The sequence below is a fragment of the Rhinopithecus roxellana genome, chromosome 4, assembly GCF_007565055.1.
Source record: "Rhinopithecus roxellana isolate Shanxi Qingling chromosome 4, ASM756505v1, whole genome shotgun sequence".
Classification (NCBI taxonomy): Eukaryota; Metazoa; Chordata; class Mammalia; order Primates; family Cercopithecidae; genus Rhinopithecus; species Rhinopithecus roxellana.
Genome location: NC_044552.1, coordinates 176,815,152 through 176,829,906, shown reverse-complemented (window position 1 = coordinate 176,829,906; position 14,755 = coordinate 176,815,152). Strand labels below are relative to the sequence as shown.

General features: G+C 41.8%; 1 protein-coding gene across 1 annotated transcript in view; it reads left to right on the top strand.

Annotated features, from left to right (window-relative positions):
• Window positions 1-14,755, top strand: part of CCDC170 (coiled-coil domain containing 170) — a 97,946-nt gene that overhangs the window by 50,973 nt on the left and 32,218 nt on the right. Inside the window, exon 6 of the mRNA XM_010383605.2 lies at window positions 11,455-11,655. Coding sequence (XP_010381907.2) covers window positions 11,455-11,655 — 201 coding nt within the window. The remainder of the gene's footprint in view (window positions 1-11,454; window positions 11,656-14,755) is intronic.

The following is a 14,755-nucleotide window of genomic DNA, read 5'->3' as shown; positions in this document are numbered from 1 at the left end:
GGTAAATATAATTCCTTAGATGTGGCTCTGAATAGCTTACCATCAAATATCTAATTTCAAGCACACACACAGAAGTGTAGAATTAATCGAATTATAGATCTGGAAGCTTGAGAGCCATGGAAGCACAGGACTGAAGAGTTTACAGCTCAGGTAGTCTAAACTTCCTCATGTAGCGCTTCAATCTGCATGGCAACATTCTTAATTGATATAAGCATACCTCAGAGACCACTGTAACAAAGCAAATGTCACCATAAAGTGAGTCACACAATTTTTTTTGGTTTCTCAGTGCGTATAAAAGTTATGTTTATACTATGCATAGACTATGTAGTCTATTAAGTATGCAATAACCCTATATCTAAAAAACAACATAGATACCTTAATTAAAAATACTTTATTGCTAAGAAGTGCAAACAATCATCTCAGCCTTCCGCAAGTCATGATCATTTTGCTGGTGGAGGGTTTTGCTGCAATGTTGACGGCTACTGCTGATCACAATCCTGAAGGTTGGGGTGGCTGTGACAATTTCTTAAAATAAGACAACAATGTGGTTGAAAACATCAACTGACTCTTTTTTTTCTCAAAAGATTCCTCTGTAACATGTGAGCTATTTGATAGCATTTTACCAACAGCAGAACTTCTTTCTAAATTGGGGTCAATCCTCTCAAACCATGCTTCTGCTTTGTCATCTAAGTTTATGTAATATTCTAAATGCTTCTTGTCATTTCAACAATGTTCACAGCATCTTCACTAGGAGTAAATTCCATCTCAATCATCATTTTCTTTGCTCATTCATGAGGAGCAACTCTTCATCCATTCAAATTTGATCATGAGATTACAGCAATTCAGCACATCTTTAGGCTCCACTTCTAATCTTCGTTCTCTTGCTATTTCCACAACATCTGCAGTTACTTCCTTCACTGAAGTCCTGAACCCCTCAGAGTCATCTCATAGATGACTCCTATGATGTTGATATTTTGACCTCTTCTCATGACTTATGAATGTCTTTAATGGTATCAAGAGTAGTGAACCCTTTCCAGAAGGTTTTGAATTTACTTTGCCCAGATCCATCAGAGGAATCGCTCTCTGTGGCAGCTATAGCCTTATGAAGTATATTTCTTAGATAATAAGACTTTAGAGTCAATATTACTCCTTGATCCATGGGCTGCAGAAAGAATACTGTGTTAGTAGGTGTGAAGACAACGTTCATCTCCTGTACATCTCCGTCAGAGTTCTTGGGTGACCAGGTACATTGTCAATGAGCAGTAATATTTTGAAAGGAATCTTTTATTGAGCCATAGGTCTCAACTGTGGGCTTGAAATATTCAGTAAAACATGACGTGAACAGATATGCTGTCATCCAGCTTTGCTGTTCCATTTCTAGAGCACAGTCAGAATAGATTTAGCATATTTCTTAAGGGGCCTAGGATCTTCAGAATACTAAATGAGCATTGGCCTCAACTTCAAGTCACCAGCTGCATTAGCCTCTAATGAGAGAGTCAGCCTGTTCTTTGAAGCTTTGAAGGCAGGCATTGACTTCTCCTCTTTAGCTATGAAAGTCCTTCTTCCCACAGAAGGCTATTTTGCCTACATTGAAAGTCTGTTGTTTGGTGTCATCACCTTCATCAATGATCTTAGCTAGATCTTGTGGATAACTTGCCTCAGCTTCTGCATCAGCTCTTACTGCTTTGTCTTGTACTTTTATGTTGTGGCGATGGCTTCTTTCCTTAAATCTCATGAATCAATCTCTACTAGTTTCAAATTTTTCTTCTGCAGCCTCCTTAGGCTTCATAGATTTAAGGAGAGTTAGGGCCTTGGTCTGGATTAGGCTTTGGCTTAAGGGAATGTTATAGCTAGTTTGATGTCTATTCAGACCACTCAAACTTTCTCCATATCAGCAATAAGGCTGTTTCTTGTTATCATTTGTATGTGTCTTAGTCCATTTGTGTTGCCATAAAAGAATACCTGAGGCTGAGTAATTTATAAAGAAAAGAGGTTTATTTGGCTCACAGTTCTGCAGGCTATACAAGAAGCACAGTGCCATCTACTTCTGGCAATGAACCTCAAGAAACTTTCACTCATGGCAGAAGATGAAGGGGAGCAGGCATCACATGGCCAGAGAGAAAGAAAGGGAGAGAGAGGAGGAGGTGCCAGGCTCTTTTCAACAACCAGATCTCATGGGAACTAAGACTGAGCAGTCACTAAATTCTGTGAGAATGATACCAAATCGTTCATGAAGGATCTGCTCCCATGAACCAAACATCTCCCACTAGGCCCACCTCCAACCGTGAGGATCAAATTTTAACATGCGAATTAGAGGGGACAAATATCCACACTATATCAGTGTTTTTACTGGAGTAGCACTTTCTTTTTTTTTTTTTGAGATGGGACCTTGCTCTGTCACCCAGGCTGGACTGCAATGGCGTGATCTCGGCTCTCTGCAACCTGTGCCTCCTGGGTTCAAGTGATCCTCCTGTCTCAGCTTCCTGAGTAGCTGGGACTACAGGCGCCTGGCACCATGCCTGGCTAATTTTTGTATTTTTAGTAGAGATGGGGTTTCACCATATTGGTCAGCCTGGTCTTGAACTCCTGATCTAAGGTAATCCACCCACCTCAGCCTCCCAAAGTGCTGGAATTACAGGCGTGAGCCACCATGCCTGTCCTGGAGTAGCATTTTTAATTTCCTTCAAGAACGCTTCCTTTCTATTCCCAACTTGGCTAATTGTTTGGAGTAAGAGGCCCAATTTTTGGCCTGTCTCAGATTTCAACATGCCTTTCTTACTAAGCTTAGTCATTTCTAGCTTTTGAGTTAAAATGAGAGAAGTAAGACTCTTCCTTTTTTTTGAGACGGAGTCTCATTCTGTCACCCAGGCTGGAGTGCAGTGGCACGATCTTGGCTCACTGCAACCTCTGCCTCCCAGGTTCAAGTGATTTTCCTGCCTCAGCCTTCCGAGTAGCTGGGACTACAGGCATGCACCACCACGTCCAGCTAATTTTTGTATTTTTAGTAAAGATGGGTTTTCGCCATGTTGGCCAGGCTGCTCTTGAACTCCTGACCTCAGGTCATCCACCCACTTTGGCCTCCCAAAGTGCTGGGATTACAGGCATCAGTCACTATGCCTAGCCTGACTCTTCCTTTCATTTGAAAACTTAGAGGCCATTGTAAGGTTATTAACTGCCTTAATGTGAATATTGTTGTGTCTCAGGGAATAGGGAGGTCCAAGGAGAGTAAGAGAGATGTGGGGTCAGCCAGTTAGTGGAAAAGTCAGAAAGTACACATGTATCATTTAAGTTCACTGACTTATATGGGAGTGGTTTGTGGCACCCCAAACACTGCAATAGTAACATCAAAGATCTCTGATCATAGATCCCCATAACAGATATCAGAGTAATGAAAAACGTTTGAAATATTGCTAGTATTGCTGAAATGTGACACAGGGACACAAAGTGAGCATGTGCTGTCCGAAAAATGACGCTGATAGACTTGCTCAATGCAGGGTTGCCGCAAACCTTCAATTTGTAAAAAACCAAATATCTGTGAAGAGCAATAAAGTAAGTGCAATAAAGTGAGATATGCCCGTAGTTAGCCAATTTCCAGCCATCTTCGGTGACTGGGAATCCACTCCCTACTAGACAGTGTCTTTAGACAGCTGTAATCATTATAACGTTTTCCCTTTCTTCTGTATTTTGATTATTTATTATTTTTAATTTTTTTGCTTAGATCTCACAGGGAAGAGTTTTTCCCTTCCTATAAAGGAATGCTTAAGTGAATGATGACACATTCTCATGATGAGTTCTTAATGCAGCCATTAAAATATTAAGAATTTCAAATGGCATGAGAATAATTAGGTAAAAACAAAGACACAAAATTGCATGCATAATATTCCAACTATATTTTAATGATACACAAAAACAAATTATTTAAAAATATTAATACTTTTTGCCTCTGGGTGGTGGGATCACAGGGGATTTTTTTTTGCTTGTTTATACGTTTTGTTTTTTTTTTTTTTTTTTTTTTTTTTTTTTTTATTATACTTTAAGTTCTAGGGTACATGTGCATAACGTGCAGGTTTGTTACATATGTATACTTATGCCATGTTGGTGTGCTGCACCCATCAACTCGTCAGCACCCATCAATTCATCATTTATATCATGTATAACTCCCCAATGCAATCCCTCCCTCCTCCCCCCTCCCCCCTCCCCATGATAGGCCCCAGTGCATGATGTTCCCCTTCCCGAGTCCAAGTGATCTCATTGTTCAGTTCCCACCTATGAGTGAGAACATGCGGTGTTTGGTTTTCTGTTCTTGTGATAGTTTGCTAAGAATGATGGTTTCCAGCTGCATCCATGTCCCTACAAAGGACGCAAACTCATCCTTTTTTATGGCTGCATAGTATTCCATGGTGTATATGTGCCACATTTTCTTAATCCAGTCTGTCACAGATGGACATTTGGGTTGATTCCAAGTCTTTGCTATTGTGAATAGTGCCGCAATAAACATACGTGTGCATGTGTCTTTGTAGTAGAATAATTTATAATCCTTTGAGTATATACCCAGTAGTGGGATGGCTGGGTCATATGGTACATCTAGTTCTAGATCCTTGAGGAATTGCCATACTGTTTTCCATAATGGTTGAACTAGTTTACAATCCCACCAACAGTGTAAAAGTGTTCCTATTTCTCCACATCCTCTCCAACACCTGTTGTTTCCTGACTTCTTAATGATTGCCATTCTAACTGGTGTGAGATGGTATCTCATTGTGGTTTTGATTTGCATTTCTCTGATGGCGAGTGACGATGAGCATTTTTTCATGTGTCTGTTGGCTGTATGAATATCTTCTTTTGAGAAATGTCTGTTCATATCCTTTCCCCACTTTTTGATGGGGTTGTTTGTTTTTTTCTCGTATATTTGTTTGAGTTCTTTGTAGATTCTGGATATTAGCCCTTTGTCAGATGAGTAGGTTGCAAAAATTTTCTCCCATTCTGTAGGTTGCCTGTTCACTCTGATGGTAGTTTCTTTTGCTGTGCAAAAGCTCTTTAGTTTAATTAGATCCCATTTGTCAATTTTGGCTTTTGCTGCCGTTGCTTTTGGTGTTTTAGACATGAAGTCCTTGCCCATGCCTATGTCCTGAATGGTACTACCTAGATTTTCTTCTAGGGTTTTTATGGTATTAGGTCTAACATTTAAGTCTCTAATCCATCTTGAATTAATCTTCGTATAAGGGGTAAGGAAAGGATCCAGTTTCAGCTTTCTACTTATGGCTAGCCAATTTTCCCAGCACCATTTATTAAATAGGGAATCCTTTCCCCATTTCTTGTTTCTCTCAGGTTTGTCAAAGATCAGATGGCTGTAGATGTGTGGTATTATTTCTGAGGACTCTGTTCTGTTCCATTGGTCTATAGCTCTGTTTTGGTACCAGTACCATGCTGTTTTGGTTACTGTAGCCTTGTAGTATAGTTTGAAGTCAGGTAGCGTGACGCCTCCAGCTTTGTCCTTTTGACTTAGGATTGTCTTGGCAATGCGGGCTCTTTTTTGGTTCCATATGAACTTTAAAGCAGTTTTTTCCAATTCTGTGAAGAAACTCATTGGTAGCTTGATGGGGATGGCATTGAATCTATATATAACCTTGGGGAGTATGGCCATTTTCACAATATTGATTCTTCCTATCCATGAGCATGGTATGTTCTTCCATTTGTTTGTGTCCTCTTTGATTTCACTGAGCAGTGGTTTGTAGTTCTCCTTGAAGAGGTCCTTTACATCCCTTGTAAGCTGGATTCCTAGGTATTTTATTCTCTTTGAAGCAATTGTGAATGGAAGTTCATTCCTGATTTGGCTCTCTGCTTGTCTGTTACTGGTGTATAAGAATGCTTGTGATTTTTGCACATTAATTTTGTATCCTGAGACTTTGCTGAAGTTGCTTATCAGCTTAAGGAGATTTTGGGCTGAGACGATGGGGTTTTCTAAATATACAATCATGTCATCTGCAAACAGGGACAATTTGACTTCTTCTTTTCCTAACTGGATACCCTTGATTTCTTTCTCTTGCCTGATTGCCCTAGCCAGAACTTCCAACACTATGTTGAATAGGAGTGGTGAGAGAGGGCATCCCTGTCTTGTGCCAGTTTTCAGAGGGAATTTTTCCAGTTTTTGCCCATTCAGTATGATATTAGCTGTGGGTTTGTCATAAATGGCTCTTATTATTTTGAGATACGTTCCATCAATACCGAATTTATTGAGCGTTTTTAGCATGAAGGGCTGTTGAATTTTGTCAAAAGCCTTTTCTGCATCTATTGAGACAATCATGTGGTTCTTGTCTTTGGTTCTGTTTATATGCTGGATTACGTTTATTGATTTGCGAATGTTGAACCAGCCTTGCATCCCAGGGATGAAGCCCACTTGATCATGGTGGATAAGCTTTTTGATGTGCTGCTGAATCCGGTTTGCCAGTATTTTATTGAGAATTTTTGCATCAATGTTCATCAGGGATATTGGTCTAAAATTCTCTTTTTTCGTTGTGTCTCTGCCAGGCTTTGGTATCAGGATGATGTTGGCCTCATAAAATGAGTTAGGGAGGATTCCCTCTTTTTCAATTGATTGGAATAGTTTCAGAAGGAATGGTACCAGCTCCTCCTTGTACCTCTGGTAGAATTCAGCTGTGAATCCATCTGGTCCTGGACTTTTTTTGGTGGGTAGGCTATTAATTGTTGCCTCAATTTCAGAGCCTGCTATTGGTCTATTCAGGGATTCAACTTCTTCCTGGTTTAGCCTTGGGAGAGTGTAAGTGTCCAGGAAATTATCCATTTCTTCTAGATTTTCTAGTTGATTTGCGTAGAGGCATTTATAGTATTCTCTGATGGTAGTTTGTATTTCTGTGGGGTCAGTGGTGATATCCCCTTTATCATTTTTTATTGCATCTATTTGATTCCTCTCTCTTTTCTTCTTTATTAGCCTTGCTAGCGGTCTGTCAATTTTGTTGATCTTTTCAAAAAACCAACTCCTGGATTCATTGATTTTTTGGAGGGTTTTTTGTGTCTCTATCTCCTTCAGTTCGGCTCTGATCTTAGTTATTTCTTGCCTTCTGCTAGCTTTTGAATGTGTTTGCTCTTGCCTCTCTAGTTCTTTTAATTGTGATGTTAGAGTGTCAATTTTAGATCTTTCCTGCTTTCTCTTGTGGGCATTTAGTGCTATAAATTTCCCTCTACACACTGCTTTAAATGTGTCCCAGAGATTCTGGTATGTTGTATCTTTGTTCTCATTGGTTTCAAAGAACATCTTTATTTCTGCCTTCATTTCGTTATGTACCCAGTAGTCATTCAGGAGCAGGTTGTTCAGTTTCCATGTAGTTGAGCGGTTTTGATTGAGTTTCTTAGTGCTGAGTTCTAGTTTGATTGCACTGTGGTCTGAGAGACAGTTTGTTATAATTTCTGTTCTTGTACCTTTGCTGAGGAGTGCTTTACTTCCAATTATGTGGTCAATTTTGGAATAAGTGCGATGTGGTGCTGAGAAGAATGTATATTCTGTTGATTTGGGGTGGAGAGTTCTATAGATGTCTATTAGGTCCGCTTGGTGCAGAGATGAGTTCAGTTCCTGGATATCCTTGTTAACTTTCTGTCTCGTTGATCTGTCTAATGTTGACAGCGGAGTGTTGAAGTCTCCCATTATTATTGTATGGGAGTCTAAGTCTCTTTGTAAGTCCCTAAGGACTTGCTTTATGAATCTGGGTGCTCCTGTATTGGGTGCATATATATTTAGGAGAGTTAGCTCTTCCTGTTGAATTGATCCCTTTACCATTATGTAATGGCCTTCTTTGTCTCTTTTGATCTTTGATGGTTTAAAGTCTGTTTTATCAGAGACAAGGATTGCAACCCCTGCTTTTTTTTGTTCTCCATTTGCTTGGTAGATCTTCCTCCATCCCTTTATTTTGAGCCTATGTATGTCTCTGCATGTGAGATGGGTCTCCTGAATACAGCAGACTGATGGGTCTTGACTCTTTATCCAGTTTGCCAGTCTGTGTCTTTTAATTGGAGCATTTAGTCCATTAACATTTAAGGTTAATATTGTTATGTGTGAACTTGATCCTGCCATTATGATATTAACTGGTTATTTTGCTCGTTAGTTGATGCAGTTTCTTCCTAGCCTCGATGGTCTTTACATTTTGGCATGTTTTTGCGATGGCTGGTACCGGTTGTTCCTTTCCATGTTTAGTGCTTCCTTCAGGGTCTCTTGTAAGGCAGGCCTGGTGGTGACAAAATCTCTAAGCATTTGCTTATCTGTAAAGGATTTTATTTCTCCTTCACTTATGAAACTTAGTTTGGCTGGATATGAAATTCTGGGTTTAAAATTCTTTTCTTTAAGAACGTTGAATATTGGCCCCCACTCTCTTCTGGCTTGTAGAGTTTCTGCCGAGAGATCTGCTGTTAGCCTGATGGGCTTCCCTTTGTGGGTAACCCGACCTTTCTCTCTGGCTGCCCTTAAGATTTTTTCCTTCATTTCTACTTTGGTGAATCTGGCAATTATGTGTCTTGGAGTTGCTCTTCTGGAGGAGTATCTTTGTGGCGTTCTCTGTATTTCCTGAATTTGAATGTTGGCCTGCCCTACTAGGTTGGGGAAGTTCTCCTGGATGATTTCCTGAAGAGTGTTTTCCAACTTGGTTCCATTTTCCCCCTCACTTTCAGGCACCCCAATCAGGCGTAGATTTGGTCTTTTTACATAATCCCATACTTCTTGCAGGCTTTGCTTATTTCTTTTTCTTCTTTTTTCTTTTGGTTTCTCTTCTCGCTTCATTTCATTCATTTGATCTTCAATCGCTGATACTCTTTCTTCCAGTTGATCGAGTCGGTTACTGAAGCTTGTGCATTTGTCACGTATTTCTCGTGTCATGGTTTTCATCTCTGTCATTTCGTTTATGATCTTCTCTGCATTAATTAGTCTAGCTGTCAATTCTTCCACTCTTTTTTCAAGATTTTTAGTTTCTTTGCGCTGGGTACGTAATTCCTCCTTTAGCTCTGATAAGTTTGATGGACTGAAGCCTTCTTCTCTCCTCTCGTCCAAGTCATTCTCTGACCAGCTTTGATCCGTTGCTGGCGATGGGCTGCGCTCCTTTGCAGGGGGAGATGCGCTCTTATTTTTTGAATTTCCAGCTTTTCTGCCCTGCTTCTTCCCCATCTTTGTGGTTTTATCTGTCTCTGGTCTTTGATGGTGGTGACGTACTGATGGGGTTTTGGTATAGGTGTCCTTCCTGTTTGACAGTTTTCCTTCTGACAGTCAGAAGGACTGTCTGTTGGTCTGTTGGAGATTGCTTGAGGTCCACTCCAGACCCTGTTTGCCTGGGTATCAACAGCAGAGGTTGCAGAAGATAGAATATTGCTGAACAGCGAGTGTACCTGTCTGATTCTTCCTTTGGAAGTTTCCTCTCAGGGGTGTACTCCACCCTGTGAGGTGTAGGGTGTCAGACTGCCCCTAGTGGGGGATTTCTCCCAGCTAGGCTACTCAGGGGTCAGGGACACACCTGAGCAGGCAGTCTGTCCGTTCTCGGATCTCAACCTCCGCGTTGGGAGATCCACGGCTCTCCCCAAAGCTGTCAGACAGAGTCGTTCGCGTCTGCACCGGCTCCCGCTACTTCCCCTGTTGGTCTTCAGCTGTGCGCTGTCCCCAGAGGTGGAGACTACAGAGACAGGCAGGCTTCCTTGAGCTGCTGTGAGCTCCACCCAGTTCGAGCTTCCCAGCGGCTTTGTTTACCTACTTAAGCCTCAGCAATGGCGGGCGCCCCTCCCCCAGCCTCGCTGCTGCCTTGCGGATAGATCGCGGCAGACTGCTGTGTTAGCAGTGAGGGAGGCTTCGTGGGCGTGGGACCCTCCCGGCCAGGTGTGGGATATATTCTGGTGTGCCTGTATGCTTACAGCGCAGTATTGGGGTGGGAGTTACCCGATTTTCCAGGTGTTGTGTGTCTCAGTTCCCCTGGCTAGGAAAACGGATCCCCTTCCCCCTTGCGCTTCCAGGTGAGGCGATGCCTCGCCCTGCTTCAGCTCTCGCTGGTCAGGCTGCAGCAGCTGACCAGCACCGATTGTCCGGCACTCCCTAGTGAGATGACCCCAGTACCTCAGTTGAAAATGCAGAAATCACCGGTCTTCTGTGTCGCTGGCACTGGGAGTTGGAGACTGGAGCTGTTCCTATTCGGCCATCTTCATACGTTTTGTTTTTAAAGGAAATTTTATGGGGATATCTTACTTTATAATTATAGGAACTGGGGAAAACATTTTCCTTTCAGAAATATGGAATTTCTTCTCTGATTTATACCTACTGGTTCTCAATGTAGGCTCTGAGGGTAACTCAGAACAAATTCTTTTGTTCTCCTGTACAACAGCCTTTCAAAAAGTTTAAAGGCAGATTACGTGGTTAAGCATGGCTGTTTATAGATAGGCAGACAGAAATTGTTTTCTTTTTAAAAATTGAGACAGTAAAAATCTGAAACAGTCAGGATGTTTCCATTTCTGTGAGAGTGGTACTGTACTGTTATGTAAATACTATGTTTTTCCTCTTCTCTTCCAAAATAAACCATCAAAAGAAAACAAATGTATCACCCTAGACTTGGTGGTTTTATTGAATCCAACATTTTATGAAACTGGATTGAGTAAAATCAGTTGGAGTTTTCTGAGAGTGTCCCTGAGGTCCTTGGTAAACTTGCACTCTTGGTTTGAAGGAATGATCACGACAAAAAGAGGAACTCCTCGGAAGGATGGGAGCATTGGGCAAATCAGGTGGGTTGTGGAGAGGCTGGAGGGACTTTAACATGGGACAGTACTCAGATCCCCCTGCCCTCTTGTACATTGACCTTGACCCTATTTAGAGTCACCATATTAAAGAGATTTTGACCTTTCCAATGCAAAAATGGTATTACTCTATGACTATGTAGTGTAGAGTCAGTATCCCTGGAGTTTAGGGCATAGGTAACCAATCTTCAACAGAAAGTTGAAAAAAGTTTGAAAAAGCATGTCTGTACATGAATTCCCTGTAATGCCCCAACGTTACCTACCAAGATTAATTAGCTGTCTAATCTTAAGTCAACTCAAAATGGTGAAAGCATTTTTCTGGCTAATGAGTCTTCGTAGATTTTTACAGTACTTTTTGTCTTAATTCTTTTTCTTATTAAACTTTGAAACTCTTAGCAATAGTTTTGGGGTAAGTAAATGTTATCCATAAATTTTTATCGATTAACCTGTTAAAAGAATTATATAAAAATTAAAAATACCAATCAAAAAATTTTATTCAATAATGAATGTAGATTATTTTAAACAGAGGCAAATACAGCTATCAATTACATATTTTACATGGGATTTTTACAAATAATCTGGAAGTTGGTATCATAAACAGTTATGCTGCTTAGGCAGAGCAGTAGATGTGAACACTTCCTTCCATCTAAAACAAGGCTTATTCTTGACCTGTTTCTTTGTTTCCAGATGGTCTCCCAGCTTGAAGCCCAAATATCTGAGCTTGTTGAACAGTTGGGAAAGGAGTCTGAGTTTCACCAGAAAGCTCTCCAGAGGGCCCAGAAAGCAGAGAATATGTTGGAGACTCTTCAGGGTCAGCTGACACACCTGGAGGCAGAGCTGGTTTCTGGAGATGTTTTGCGAGACAACTTGAATTTTGAGAAACAAAAAGTAATAACCTGAGGGCATATCCATGAGTGGAAGCATCTGTTGTAGTATAAAATTTTACCTGAAAATATTCTGAATTTTACAGTATTTAGTTTGGTTAAGTCCTGGACTTAATTAGTTAAGTCAATTTCAAGGAACAATGGGTTTGGGGCTTCCTTGATTCAAATTAACTTAATTAAACTCAACAAATATTTATTGAATGCATATCATATATGAGGTCCTAAAGGTTTGGCAAGCTAAAATATGAATAATACAGTTTCTGATCTTAAAGGCTCATAATTCGATAGGGGAGACAGATACTCAGATAATTTGCTGTACTATAAGTTTATATGTGTTGTGTGTATTGAATCAGAAAGTTCTGTAGGAACTTCTAGATAAAGGGAAGATTTTATAGGAGAGGTGATAATTAAGTTCATTTTTGAAAGATAAGTCGGATTATAGTGGAGAGAGAAGACAGATACTGTAGGGGAAACAGTTTGAACAAAGGAATGAAATCTGGCAAGTGCATAGTGTATTCAGAGAATGCAAATTGGTGAATCCTGTATGGCTGGAACATGTTATTCTTGGTGGATCTGTGGCAAGAGAGAAGACTGGAATGGCTTAGACTAAAAGGATGGAGTGTTCTTTACTCTGTAGAATATGAAGTGTGGTAAGTGTGAGCATTACAGTATTTTATTTTATTTTTATTATTTTTATGTTTTTGAGGTGGAGTCTCGCTCTGTTGCCCAGGCTGGAGTGCAGTGGCGCCATCTCGGGCTCACTGCAAGCTCCACCTCCCGGCTTCACGCCATTCTCCTGCCTCAGCCTCCCGAGTAGCTGGGACTACAGGCACCCGCCACCTCGCCCAGCTAATTTTTTGTATTTTTAGTAGAGATGCAGTTTCACCGTGGTAGCCAGGATGGTCTCGATCTCCTGACCTCGTGATGTGCCCGCCTCGGCCTCCCAAAGTGCTGGGATTACAGGTTTGAGCCACCGCGCCCGGCCACATTGCAGTATTTTAGAAAGATAGAGAGATGTCCCCGTGGAGCTGAGATTGTGGCATGGAGAGTCTCGGAAACAATGGCGCTGATAACTCAGTGGGAGAGGAGAGTTAAATGGGAAGAGAAGGGGCCCACACTGAGGATTTGAGTGTGGGGACATTGTCAGTGATCTCTGACAGGCAGTTTTGGTAGAGTGGTGGAGAGCAGAAGCCAGTTGGCTTTGCGCTGAGGGGAGACTTGAGAGGAAGGGGAGCGACCTCCAGTAGACCAGTGTGAAATCTGGTGACCAAAGAGAAGACGGACATGAGGCAGTGCCTGTGAAAACCAAGATCAAAGAAAGGTTTTGCTGGACAGGATGGGGAGGAAAGTGTGGACTGAAAGAGTCCGTAGGAGGGAGTGTGGGAAGGGAAAGGGAGGCACAGGGGCTCAAGAGCCTCGATGCAGAATTTGGCACGAAAAATACTCTTAAGTTGAAACGTCTACACTCAAGTAACATATTCCTTTTCATTCTTCTGTACTTAAAACATTGAGGAATGGTCTTGCCTGCACTGAGGTTGGATATACAAAGATGTGCCAAAGGTGTCTGTGGAAAATCAAGTCCAGCGGATGAGACAGGGAGATCGGGGCGTAATAGTACAATAGCGCAATTAGTGCACAGTAGTGCAATTAGTGCCATGATGGAGACAGGTATAAAATCTGACAGAAACCTGGAAAAAGGACCAATGACTTTTTCTCTGTGCGGTAAGTAAGCCATCTTCACAGAAAAGGGGAGTATTAAAGGATGAGTAGGAATTTGTCAGGCAGAAGAGGGGGGAAGGAATTTGAGGCAGAAAAAATAGCTGGAACAAAGAAGAAATGGAGGTGTGAGAAGATGGCTCGGGAAATGAATGAGGTGCAGGGAGCATGGGACAGGATACTTGGTGAAACCAAAGGCGTGAGACGGCACTGGAGGCAGGTGTAGGAATCATTGAAATAGGTCAGTCTAATGGCTCAGGCTTCATTGCGTAGGTAATGGGAAGCCAGAGAAGGTTTTTGAGTAAAAGAAAGATTTCCCTCAAGTCAGACTGGCTTAGAGGGTAGCAGCGGTGTCCAACCTTTTGGCTACCCTGGGCCACATTGGAAGAAGAATAATTGTCTTGGCCACACATAAAATACACTAACAGTAGTGATAGCCTATAAGCTAAAACAAACAAACAACAAACACACACACACACACAAACAAAAAACAACTATGCATAATTTTTGAGATATCTGCCACCACAGATAAACAAAAAAGTCCTTGCATTCAAAGGGCTGGACACAGCTGAAGGAAGGTAGGGAGCCCAGTCGGTGGCTCCCCGACTGGTCCAGTTTAGAAGATAGTCCAGTTCAGACTAGTCCAGTTCAGAAGATAATAAAGATCTGAACCATGTAGTGGTTTTGTGAATGGAAACAGGGGCTAGATTTGAGAAGTCTGGGAGAGTGGAGATAGCTTTTTCTATTAGATATCTGTAAAGGTGTGATGGTGGAAAATTTGATTTTGTAAAGAAATATTGGCTCGGCTTGGTAGCTCACACCTATAATCCCAGCACTTTGGGAGGTTGATGCAGGCGGATTGCTTGAGCTCTGGAGTTCAAGACCAGCCTGGGCAATATGGCGAAATCCCATCTCTACAAAAGACACAAAAATTAGCTGGGCATGGTGGCACGCACTTGTGGTCCCAGCTACCTGGGAGGCTGAGATGGGAGGATAGCTTGAGCCTGGGAGGTGGAGGTTGCAGTGAGCTGAGATCACACCACTTCAGCCTGGGTGACAGAGTGAGACCCTGTCTCAACAAATAAACAAACAAAAAAACAAACAAAAAACAAAAACAGGCCAGACGTGATGGCTCATGCCTGTAATCCCAGCACTTTAGGAGGCTGAGGCAGGTGGATCACTTGAGGTCAGGAGTTGAAGAACAGTCTGGCCAACATGGTGAAACCCCATCTCTACTAAAAAATACAAAACATTAGCCAGGTGTGTTGGTATGTGCCTGTAACCCCAGCTACCCAGGAAGCTGAGGCAGGAGAATTGCTTGAATTTGAGAGGCGGAGGTTGCAGTGAGCAGAGGTCGTGCCATTGTACTCCAGCCTAGGGTGACAGAG